Here is a 12909-nt window from a genome sequence, read left to right as displayed (position 1 = left end):
AGCCAAAGAGTAGAAAACTGAAGAAAATACAAAGAAGAGAATCGTGTCACGATTTGGTAAAAATGTGACACGATTTTAGAAGACCAAAATCAAGCTTCGACATTGAAGAAATCGTGTCACGATGGCATAATCGTGGCACGATCTGAGGAAACCCTAATTCAGTGATTTGCGATTCAAGGAGAATCGCGGCACGATTTACTTAAATCGTGGCACGATTTTAGGCGAAATTCTGTGCCTATTTAAGCTGAAGTCTATTCTAAAGACAAGGGTTACGATTTGGAGAGAGCAAAGTGCAATTTTGAGACCTAAAGATGGCTAGGAGGGCGATTTCTTCAACCTTCTATCAGTTCATGTATGTTTTGATTCCACTATTGATTATGCTATTTGTAAACTCAATTATGAGTAGCTAAATCTCTTAGAGATTAGGTCTGAGATGATCTTTGTAACCCTTATTGAACCATGTTGCTGTGAAACTCTATTTATTGTGAATGACAATCTAGTTTTTATTCAATTCAATTGTTCTTAATGCTTTTTATATCCTGATCAAATATAAACATGATTTAGTGAGAATGAATGACTACTGACCATAGCTTTCTACTTAGACAGAATTGAATTGTTCTAATAATCATGGTTAGTCTAGGAATGAATAATCCTTTATTAGTGATATTAGGTTAACGTTCTTAAAACCTTCAAAGATTATTAGACCACCTAAGGAATTAGAGACTGTAGTTTGAGAAGAGGGTCCTAACTCAAGGGATTGATTAGGACTATTTTGTTAACTATCGTGGAACTAGAAAATCATTCATAAGAATATGTGCAGTATACCAATTAGGGGAACATAGATGATTCGAAAGACCTGATCTCATCTCTCTCTTATTCTTTCCAAAACTATCTTTATATTCTGTTTATTTAATTTTATGCAAACCAAAACTACTGCCTCAGGCACTAAAATAATTTACACATCCTAAATATTAACTTTATTGCTGAATTGAGATTAACACAGTCCTCGTGGGAACAATATTTTTACTACTTCGATAGTATTTGGTACACTTGCCAAAAAAAATCTATCACCACCATTTCTCCTCAAATAGAAAAATATTGAAATACTTTTTATATATACCGTTAAGATCATTCTTAATTCCGACGGGACATTGTTATTCCAAATAGGGACTATGATCTTAAAAGTACTCTTTATCCTGAAGGGACATTTATCGAAGGGACTATGTTTTTAAGACCATTCTTAATTCCGAAGGGACATTAAACCGAAAAGCGACTATGGTCTTAAGAACACTCTTATTTCCGAAGGGACAAAAAAAAGGAGATGAAGAGAAGAAAGGCTCGTCAACACAAGTCAAGAAAGGGAGAAGAGAGAAAGAGTTCCCGACAACTCAATGAAACTCTTTGGTGTGTTTTTGAACTTAGTGGAGTCCTCTATTTATATAGAGATTCTGTAACTGTTTTAGCAAAAATTGCGACAACAATTACTCTAATGGATAAGATTAAAATGGAGTTTATCCATTAATAAGTTCAACAACACTTGTGGATAGGATCAAAAGAAACAAATCCACAAAATGGAGGAAACAAACTATTGGATTTGAATGAAGGAAATATAATAATAATTAAATTATTATTCTTATCACAACCACCATAAGCTAAATTTATCGAAAGTGGTATTCTCGAATAAAATAATAATTACTATTATTTTTATCATTATCAAGTATTTAAATTAAATACCACAATTTAAACACTACTAATGTGTGTGTTCTATTTTATGTGGGACCCCCACACTCTATTTTTTTTCAATTCACACAACATTAGATCAAAGTTTAATTATTTGGTGTTTAATCTTCCAATTTTTCATCCAACATCACATCAATGTTCCAACAATCCCCCACTTGAATTTAAAAAATGGTTTCAATAATAACGTCAAAACGTTTCTATAAGGTTGCTAATAAACAAAGGTGTCGCCTACAACTTGAACCTTTGCATAGCGGATAATATTCTGATTTAACAAGAGTTGCTTACAGCATTGAACTCTATCTCAGACATAGAACCCACACACAAACCTTTTCCTAAGGTGTATTCTAAAAGCTCGTGCGTTTTATGGCTCTGCACGTCTATCCCGGTTTTAACGAACGTTCTAGGTATTCTGCCCCGAATACCATAAGAATTGGCCTAAGTTCCACATTCGTATAGGTGAGTCTATCAAGAGTACTCCTGTAGCTAGGTACTCCACTCCACATAGAGTATAGATCTCATTAAGAGTTTCTATTATCTCATCCTTCTGTCACTACAGGAATCATGTTTTCTTACTTTTCTCATAGCATGTTCTATCACTCATGACTTGTTATTACCCATTGAACCTATTTCTTGGGATCTCCAATCATGTAGGTCGGGTTACTATCACTTGTGATCTTTGGGCATTAGTCCCATCCTCTTGGATGTGTTTAGGACTTTCTTTCTAGTAATTCCTTTCGTCAAAGGATTGACTAATTCTTTATCAGTACGTGCACGATATACTTTAACCGTTCCTTTTAGAGCTCTCTAATCATTCTGTGTTCGTGCCTTAATTATCGTCTCTCACCATTGTGGTAACGAATCTCAATTTTGTAATAGCTGCAGACTATCACAATAAATTAACACTTCGGACAACGGTTTCACCCACTGAGGGTTCTTAGCTAGCAAGCATCTTATCAACTTGCTTCTTCACTAGTTTTCTCTAGTGTTCTCATCTCAGATTAATTCCATAATATCATTTGTTTCAACAAATAACTCCTCCAGTGATGCTCAATGGGCAGTCACTGGTCGCTTTAAGACTCATCTGAAGGATGTTCAATTTTGTATCTTATACCACTCATGTACAATATGATACTTCTCATTTGTATCATGTACCATTCAAGTACAATATGATACTTCTCATAATGTAATCCTAGAGTCATAATCTTCTTAAGGCACATCATGACTCTTTCAATAGCATGACAATGCTTCTCATCTGTCTACTAGTAAACTTGAACAAAAGTCTTACGACGTGGCCAACGTCGAGTCTAATACATTCAGTGGCATATCTAAAGACTGCCAATGATGCTCACACTCAAGTGTTCTTGAAAAGTTTTACACTTGCAAGTTTACAGTCAAAGAATTACATTTCCTTAAGATATTCTCAACTTTGTGAGATTCATCAGAAAAGTTCTCTTTTCTGATCTAGTAATCTTGAAACCAAGAATTACTTCAACTTTGTCTAGGTCTTTCTTATCAATGTTGTTGATAAACAATGATTTCATATAATTCATAACATGAATCTTTAAACCAAATATGAGCAAGTCGTCTTCATAGAGACATATGATCGTGCAAATTTATTTGTCACTTTCATTCACTTTATACTCATTCGATAGCATTAGAATGTCAAATTTTTCATGTCATTGCTTAAGAGTTTATTTTTGACCTCACAAAGAATTATCTAACTTACAGAAATTGTTTTCTAGTCCATGAATCACAAAACCTTCAGGTTGTTTAATATAGACTTCTTCTTCTAGTTCACCATAAAGAAGGCAACTTTCACATCCATTTGGAGTACTATCGAGTTATGAACGACGGCTAAAGGGACTAGTACTCTTATGGATATGATTCTAGAGACTGGTGAATAAGTGTCAAAGAAGACTATATTTTTCTCTGTCTAAAACCTTTGACTACAAGGAGAGCCTTGTATTCATCAACCGTACCATCAGGTTTTAGTTCTTTTTCCTAAAATCCAAATACATCCGATTAGTTTGCAACTATGAGACAAGTCAACCAAGTGTCTTGTTTTGTTAGACTCTAGAAAATCCATTTCATCGTTTATTGCTTCTTGCCATAGTTCAGCATCCAATAAGGATATAGCTTCTTTAAGGCTTAATGGATATTCTTCCAATGTATAAACCGAGTTCATACTCTTTAGCTATTCTAGCTTTCCTACCTCCTCGAGGTTCTATAACATCTGGTATGATATTTTCATAACTATTTCTGATTACATGAATGTGATCAGATATAGTGCCCCCACTAGTTCTTAATATACAAGAGGAATTTAGTTTTCCCCCACTAGTGCCCCCACTATTCTTTAATTTACGGGGGTACTTACTTCATAGAAATCAACATCTTTTAATTCTATGATCACTTTAACATTTAGGTCATAAAACCTACATGCTTCATTATTTATAACATACCTAATGAATACACATTCATAGGCTCTATTGGTGAGTTTATCTCTCTTGGGTTCGAAATTCGAACTTATGTCAGACAATCCCAAGTTCAAAAAATAAGACAAGTTGGATTGTCTTTTCTTCAAAAAATTCTTAATTAGAATTTTTTGTTCATAGGCTTGGGTACTCTATCCAACATAAATTTCAATTTTCGTTAAAGAAATTGAGCATATCAATTTTTATTTTTCAAAATTCGCAGTCATCAATAAATATGATAAAATATCATTTTATCATTTCTAATTTATGTGCCATCAAGTTCACACATATCATAATCTATTATATTTAGAGATTCATATTCTCTAAATTCTGATTTATATGAACTTTTGGTTCATATATCTTGACTGCAATAAATAAAATTGTCTAATCATATAACGTTGGAATTAAGTCCAAGTTACTCGAGTTTAAAATTAAACGCTTGTTCACATGTCAAATATTAAAATCACACAACTAATAAAATAGAAGGAGAATTTTAATTTTGAACATACCATCAAAGTCGTAATCTTTTTCCATAAAAATGCATGGTACACAAATCTCTTTATAAGTCTGAGTAAACTCAGTCTTATTCAATAAAAATCTGAAATTCAGATTCTTTTTGAACATAAAGTACAATTCCACAACTCCATTTATTTTCCTTTATTGCAGAGTTATAAGTTCGAAGCTTTAGTGGCTTAGTTCATATCTGCTGCTCAATATTATAACAATGTTGTTGCGCTTAATCTTAGAGCCTTGATCTATCAATATCATTATAAGCATAATTTTTCTCAATACTGTTTTTCAAGTGAAGTGTGATGACAATTTCTAAAACAGCACGTATGAGTTAAAACCGTAAGCTTATTCCAATTATCATTCCTTTAACTCAAAAAACAGCAGCGTCGTAAAACACTTATGAAAATTTTGGGATTGCACCATGTCGATGTGTACAGTTATGGCTACTTGCAATTAACTCCACACTTTACCAAAAAAAAAGATATTTGAATTTCATAGTGTTGTTGTTTTTATAACAAGCACTCCGTCGTGTTCAGTCATTAGATGTATTTCTATAGCTTGATTTATCGTTAATGTATTTAGGGACAATTGAATCTCAACAAGTAACTTCTTCGGTAGACATAGCAGATAGAAACGTCTTAAAATTGTTGTTTTTGAATTTCCAAACTGTTGTATTTGGATTTTCAAATTCTATTATCTACCGAAGTTGTTACTAGGTTGAGTCACGACCAGGTCGCTCTCTTTAAGACGTTTCGTGGCACTGTCCAAAATTGTGCAAGGCAGACTATCAACCACGCCGCCTCCAGGATAAAACAAGCCCAGCTACAACTGTTTGATTAACTACTGCACTGTAGAAAATCGTTCGAGAATTACACCCTCAAATATGGTACTAAGACCACTCTTTAATACTGAAACCACCTATGGTATTGTAACCACTCTGTTATGGTGTTGAGACCACTCAAATATGGTGTTGCCACCATTCTAACTTTAATTTCTCCAAAACATCAATATAGCACTACGACCACTCAAATATGGTGATACCACCATTTCTCCTCAAATAGAAAAATATTGAAATACTTTTTATATATACCGTTAAGATCATTCTTAATTCCGACGGGACATTGTTATTCCAAATAGGAACTATGATCTTAAAAGTACTCTTTATCCTGAAGGGACATTTATCGAAGGGACTATTTTTTTAAGACCATTCTTAATTCCGAAGGGACATTAAACCGAAAAGCGACTATGGTCTTAAGAACACTCTTAATTCCGAAGGGGCAGAAAAAAGGAGATGAAGAGAAGAAAGACTCGTCAACACAAGTCAAGAAAGGGAGAAGAGAGAAAGAGTTCCCGACATCTCAATGAAACTCTTTGGTGTGTTTTTGAACTTAGTGGAGTCCTCTATTTATATAGAGATTCTGTAACTGTTTTAGCAAAAATTGCGACAACAATTACTCTAATGGATAAGATTAAAATGGAGTTTATCCATTAATAAGTTCAACAACACTTGTGGATAGGATCAAAAGAAACAAATCCACAAAATGGAGGAAACAAACTATTGGATTTGAATGAAGGAAATATAATAATAATTAAATTATTATTCTTATCACAACCACCATAAGCTAAATTTATCGAAAGTGATATTCTCGAATAAAATAATAATTACTATTATTTTTATCATTATCAAGTATTTAAATTAAATACCACAATTTAAACACTACTAATGTGTGTGTTCTATTTTATGTGGGACCCCCACACTCTATTTTTTTTCAATTCACACAACATTAGATCAAAGTATAATTACTTGGTGTTTAATCTTCCAATTTTTCATCCACCATCACATCAATATTCCAACAGTAGCACAGGAAGTGTAATTTGCATTGAGCTATGCTTATCGTTCATTTTATTAGTGGAACAAAGAACAACAAAATATTGTAGTAAATCGAAAGTAAGTAAAAAGAAAGGGAGAAATGAAAAGAGAAAGAAGGAATAAAACTCATACGTCGTCATCGTCATCTGCATCGGATTCACTTAGACCACCAGCTCACCAAGCAGCTTCTTCATCTCTTTCCCAGATTTACTCAGACCTTCCCTTCTTCTTCATTTAAAAATTATAAATGAATTATGTGTACACGTGATACTCATTTAAGTACCTAAAAATGGATGTTTGGATTGTGGATGTTCTAATAAGTATTAATTTTTCAATTATCAGATTGAGTTTGCTCCAATTCATATTTTAAGACAAAGATATGCCCAATGAAGGTAAACACGTTTTTCTTTTCACATGTCTCTCGTTTCCTTTATGGTGCTTTACTTTGCTGGGTGCAATATGTTATTACTCCCATTTTGAATTTGTAGAGCCTTTGTAAAAGATGAATGTTAGACTTGTTTTAGAGAACATATGATTGGATTTGCTACTTTAAATCCAATGTTAAGGTTATGAAAAATGAAAGTTCAAGTGAGTTAGAATCGAAGCTCAACTGACTCATAATAGACTTCAAGGTTCAATGGACGATACTTACGGATCACCTACTAAAAAGCTTCTCACGCCGACAACGAGAGTCAGTGTCTTACCAGCTATAAGTCAACCTTTAAACGTTTGAAGAAACAAAGTGGTCAGAGAATCAAAGTGGCCAGAACAAAGGCCAAGATTACCTCATTGGTGACAACATTGAATTAAGCATCAATTAACAACTAGACATACACCTCAACATAATAGAGTTGTTGAACTAAAGAGTGGAGCAATCATAGACATGATGAGATGCATGTTGAAAGAAAAACAAATGCCTATGGTACAAATGCTACTGAGAAAAATAAAACTTAGAAGATGATAAACTTACCCGCAGACAAAAAACTTCTAAGAGTAAAGTGGATGTGCAGGACAAAGTATAAACTCAATGAGTCAATGGTGAAATCGATAGCTTTAGTACAAGGTTGGCTGCTAAATATACAAGAAAAAATAGACCCTAATACCAATTTATTATCAATCAATGGGGACACAAAACTCACTCTCACACTACATGAAAATCCTCTTATAAAAGCCAGTTTTATTCAAGTCTCTTTCTGAAGTCAAGTATTGAGTAAATTACAGCAGAAAAACACTTATTAATTCAGAATTTCAGATGTATAAAGGAGAAGGGCTTCCTGATTATACAGCTTCAACACCTTAAAAAAAAAAAAGAAAAAAAAAAGATTTTACAGCTTCAACAACCTCCACCATACCACCATTGGAAAAGGGCGTGGAAAATACTTCCCTCAGGGAGCTGGTGGAACAATCTTGCCCGTGCATGTACCAAATCCAATAGTGTAACCATCTCCCTGCAAAGCAAGATTTAGATCATCATTCAAGTCAAATATATACTTAATTATATATACAAACAGTTTTAAATCATAGGTAGAAACCAATGTGATTTATACAATATAATCAAGACAGTTTCCTCCTCTCGATTCTTAGCAAATTGAAATACATGCTAGTAGATATTTTAATTTCGATAATTGCTACTACAATTTTTACCAAAACCTCGCCAATGATTTGAAGACAACTATTTATCTAGTATCCTGCAGAACTTAGCTCTGTGTTTATTCATCTTACAATTATTTTGTATAAAAAAAAAAAAAAAAAAAACTGTTAGAAAATACTATTATTCAAGAAGTTGGTGTTAAAATAACATTAATAAAAGCAAAGTTGATAATTCAGTACTGGTGTAATGAAATGCATATATAGTTGTGAAAAGGGAGAACAAAAACTTGCAAATGAAAGAATGTTGAAGATGATATGTCTCCCAAGGAAATATGACAATGCAATTAGTAATTAAACACTCACGTGTGATTTTGTTAAAGGTTTCCATTTTGGGTTTGGAACCCATTTAATTCAAACATGTAAAGCGTAAAAACTTGATAATAATGGAAGAAAAAAAATTGAAGAACTAAAATTTCTCAAGAAAATTTGAAGAAAAGATAACAGAACTTTGAAAAAATAAGACAATGAAGATGTTAATTGATTGTAACCTTGGAATATCCTGTTAAGGTGACTTCATCTCCATCTTCAAGAAATTTCCTGTCTAAGCCATTCAACGACAATGAATTTTGTCCATTCCAGGTTAATTCTAGTAAGCATCCACGAGACTCTGGCTCCTACAATGAAAACCAAGCATTATTTATAATATAACTGAAATTCGTCAACTAGATTGATAAGTAACAATTTCTTAAAGACAGAAATGTATTGGGATGTTAGACAACTAGATTGAATCTTACTGGGCCACTAATTGTCCCGGTTCCAAGGACATCCCCGGGCCTCAAGTTGCAACCGTTGATTGTATGGTGAGCAAGTTGTTGAGTCAATGTCCAATATCTACATAGCAAGAAGGCTAGAATAAGCGGATGCATATTATTTACATATAACAGTTTCAAAGGGGACATGACTGATAAAAAGAAGAACCGGGGAAGGAGCTGATTAAATCAATATTACTTGAAGATAAAGTCCTTACAAGTGCTTGAGGTTACTACGCGTCACAATGCTTGAATCTTTGTGATTGACAGGTTTAATGTGAACCTTGCATCAAAAAACAAGTTTTATGAATATAATCAGAAAGTTGGTTGTCTACGAAGATCGTGAAGAAACATTGTCATTGACATACAAAAGAAGGAATAGGAAATACCATCTACCTACATGCATATGAAGGTTCTTTGAAATACCTCTAGTGAAAGATCATAGTTTTTGGATACTTTTTCAGCCAAGTAAGGTAGTGGAGGAGGATCCTGCATTTTATTGATCAACGTGTTTATTATGAACTCCATATACAAGCAGCGTAATTACTAAGTTTCTAAAATGTCAATCTCAAAAGTAAGAAACCGGTTACCTGTTTTGGTGCTTCACAAGCAAAAGGTTCTAATGCATCCAACGTTACAATCCACGGTGATATCGTTGTGGCTATATAATTTTTGACACACAACATAAAGCAAGATTAACACTATAATAGCATGTAAAATTAAGGTGATAACATCCATCCATCTAAAACAAACAGTACTTGCGATCTATGTCAGGCATTCTGCACAAGTCAAAATGCTCGGAGTTTTTTAATGGGACACAACATTTGAAGTAATTAATTGAAGCATCTTACCAAAATTTTTGCCAAGAAAAGGACCAAGAGGAACATATTCCCATGCCTGAATATCTCGAGCTGCAAATTACAATTCAGTGAAGCATCAATTATAGGGCGCAGGAACATCAAAAATAAATATTGAATTGGACAATTACCACTCCAATCGTTCAGTAGAACAAGTCCAAAGATATGATCTTCAGCATTGTTTACATCCACAGGTTTTCCCAGTTCATTTCCAGGTCCAACAATCGAAGCCTGTAAGCAAGATTTTAATTCGTAATAAAACAAATGAAAAGCAATAAATTGCCATAACAACTAATTGGGAGCAACTAAAAGAAGTAAATGAAAGATTAAATAACCTTGATTTTCATATTTTGAAATAAAAAATTACATGTGCATTGTAGTGAGAAATGTGGCATAAGAAAATCTATGTAGAGAAAAAAGCTAACCATTTCCAACTCAAAGTCAAGCTTCAATGTGGGTCCGAAGTAGGGTGAAGGGTTTCCGGCAGGATGAGCTTGACCTCTTAACAAACACACAAAGTAGCACAATATTGTCACATAGTGTACAGATCAATTAAATAAACACGTCTACAAAAAGGAGCTAAAGATTTCGATTTCCATTAATATTAGAACACATGAAAACAGATAATTTAGAAATCCGCCTAAGCACATGAACTTATGACTAGAAAACATTTCAATTAGTAAAAAAAATCTGACCTTGGTCGAACAACATCTGTTCCGGAAACAACAACAGAAGATGCTCTTCCATGATAAGCAACAGGCAAGTGATACCTACGAAACAAGTTTTACTCATTTTTCAATACACACAAAAAAATTTACTCTTGGTTTATTTGAAAAGCCTTTAAAAAACCTACACACCAATTTTCTAGAACAGGAGTCTGCGGCCCGCGAAAAATGAGTCCACAATTTTTAGTGTGATGCAGTGACGAAAAGAAGTCTGTATAGTCCCCAACTACAACAGGAAGAAGCATTTCTACTTGGCTCTGAAAATGTACACATCAAAATTATTAAGAAAGTGACAAACACAACACAACAATTTGTAAATATTAACTACAAAGTGTAATACCAAAGGCACAAGTGATTTCTGCCTCAGAACTGCATTGTCCCTCAAAGTTGGCTCAGATGCTGCATTTTATAAAAATAAAATAAAATAAATAATAATAATAATTTAATTGCATGAAAACCAGCCATTTTAGCTCATACAAAATTGAAGTATTGAACATGCATGAAAAAGGCATGATCATAATAAAGATTTACAGAAATAAATAAAACAAAGTATAGTTGTATTGTACATGATAAGAGCTTTTGAAGAGTGGCACGAGCTTCCTTCCATGCTGGTCTTCCGAGTGATACAAACTTATTTAGATTAAGCTGTTAAAAATGATAATAAAGGCAACATCATAATAAGATCATGGATAATAAAGGCTGTTAAAAATGATAATATGGCCTATTTGGATTTACTTATTTGAGCTTATCTATTGGCATAAGTTATGTGAGACTGTTTGAGGGGGCTTGTTAAAACAACTTATGACATTGTTCATAAGCTATTTTCAGCTTATTTTCATAAGCTCTGTAAGATAGCTTATGAAAACAGCTTATAGTAAATATGAAAGCTATTTAACTATATTTTTTTCTTGTGCTATAGAAATAGCTTATACATAAGTGTTTATCATGATAAATGCTAATCTCATAAGCTGCAAATAAGTTGTTTATCCAAACAGAGCCATAATTCATATGGATATAATTGGTATACAGTATACACCGTCATTAAAGAGTTTTTGCATTGTTCATGTAGATCACTGGAAACTTTTTACATTAATTACAATTACTTCTAAATTCGTACACATGATTATTGTGATATTTTAGTGTGTAAATTTTGTTACATGCCTGAAAAGAAAAGATTAAAAAATAAAAAACTACAATGTTGCAAATTACTAAAAAGGGTATAATTGTACAGTGTTTTACTCTTCATCCTAACAATAAAGTTTATTATTTTAACTTCATTCCGGTTTCTTAGTGAAAAGAAAAAGAGTGTGAAAACTAAAAAGTAGAAACTAAAATCACGAAATCTCAGGCAATAAAAAAAACTTTGAAGTAACCCAAATTGATTAATCAGATGAATAAGCTCAAAGCTTAAAGTTAAGATTTTGAAGCAACGAAAATGGAAAGAAAAAGATAATGAAAAAAAAAAACAGAGGAAGGGTTAAGTTGAGGAACCTGGAGGAAGCAATCGGAGTTATTGAGAAGAGGGCCATTGAAGAGACCAGCAGAAGAGATCTCAGAGAGGTCAAGAACAAATTCACCGATGGCTACGCCGGGACGAGGAGAAGAAGATGGTTGTGGCTTGAAGATTCCGTAAGGGAGATTTTGTATGGGGAAGTGAGAATCTGGGTTAACTTGGATGAATGATTGAAGAAGAGCCATTGTTGTTGTGGAGATGATGGTGGTGAAGTCAAGAATGATTTGTACAGAGAACAAGACAGTGAATTTTGAAGGTATGTGAAGTGTATATAAAGAGTTTGCTAGAGGAATACTAGGAAATGGAAACTCTTTTTTAATTTGTCACACTAAACATTCCATTTATCGTAATGGTCTTGTTAACGAGTGCATACTAAATTTAGCAATTATTTTTTTAAAAAATCAACTATTACAATTTTCAATACAATCAAATACACAATTTTTCATAAAAAACTTGCTAATTAAAGTGTTTAAAGAGTGTTTAGAGACAATCGTTAAAATCTTCATTATTAATACTTTTCATTTTTTTCATTCGAAGAGATTGAAACATAATGAAATTTAAAAAAATAAATTTTGGTAGTATTCATATTTAATGGTAGAACTCACAATCTATTTTTTGTGTATCTATTTCGTAGTAAATGACATTTTTCATTTATTTTAAACAAATAATGAGAATATTATCCTATATTGATGTGTCTTGGTACAGTTTTTTTAAATAATGGCATGTGTCACTTATAGTTTAACCGCATTATATATATAAATATGAGTTTGGACATGCAAGAACTATAAAATTTGTATAGAAAGTTTGAAGTTTATTTGAGTAAA

The 12909-nt window shown here is 32.8% G+C and overlaps 1 protein-coding gene across 1 annotated transcript; it reads right to left on the bottom strand.

Moving 5' to 3' along the window:
* Positions 1–7669: 7669 nt before the first annotated feature.
* LOC11411049 (fumarylacetoacetase) lies at positions 7670–12373 on the bottom strand. Its single transcript, XM_003594163.4, has 14 exons — positions 12064–12373; positions 11139–11217; positions 10913–10971; positions 10705–10829; positions 10543–10617; positions 10273–10348; positions 9979–10078; positions 9842–9901; positions 9581–9651; positions 9417–9479; positions 9209–9273; positions 8976–9072; positions 8730–8855; positions 7670–8039 (listed from the first exon to the last, which is right to left on the bottom strand). The coding sequence occupies exons 1-14, from the start codon at positions 12268–12270 to the stop codon at positions 7977–7979; spliced, it is 1266 nt and encodes a 421-aa protein (XP_003594211.1). The 5' UTR covers positions 12271–12373; the 3' UTR covers positions 7670–7976.
* Between the last annotated feature and the right edge of the window lie 536 nt (positions 12374–12909).

This window comes from Medicago truncatula, chromosome 2, assembly GCF_003473485.1.
Source record: "Medicago truncatula cultivar Jemalong A17 chromosome 2, MtrunA17r5.0-ANR, whole genome shotgun sequence".
NCBI classification, from domain to species: domain Eukaryota; kingdom Viridiplantae; phylum Streptophyta; class Magnoliopsida; order Fabales; family Fabaceae; genus Medicago; species Medicago truncatula.
This window is presented reverse-complemented; position numbering and strand designations above follow the sequence as displayed.

Coding starts and splice junctions, on each gene's coding strand:
- LOC11411049 (XM_003594163.4), bottom strand. CDS start 12,270: ATGGCTCTTCTTCAATCATTCATCCAAGTTAACCCAGATTCTCACTTC. Junction 10,349..10,542: donor ACAGATGTTGTTCGACCAAG/GTCAGATTTTTT, acceptor GTGTTTGTTAAG/AGGTCAAGCTCATCCTGCCG. Junction 8,040..8,729: donor CCTTAACAGGATATTCCAAG/GTTACAATCAAT, acceptor CTTGCTTTGCAG/GGAGATGGTTACACTATTGG.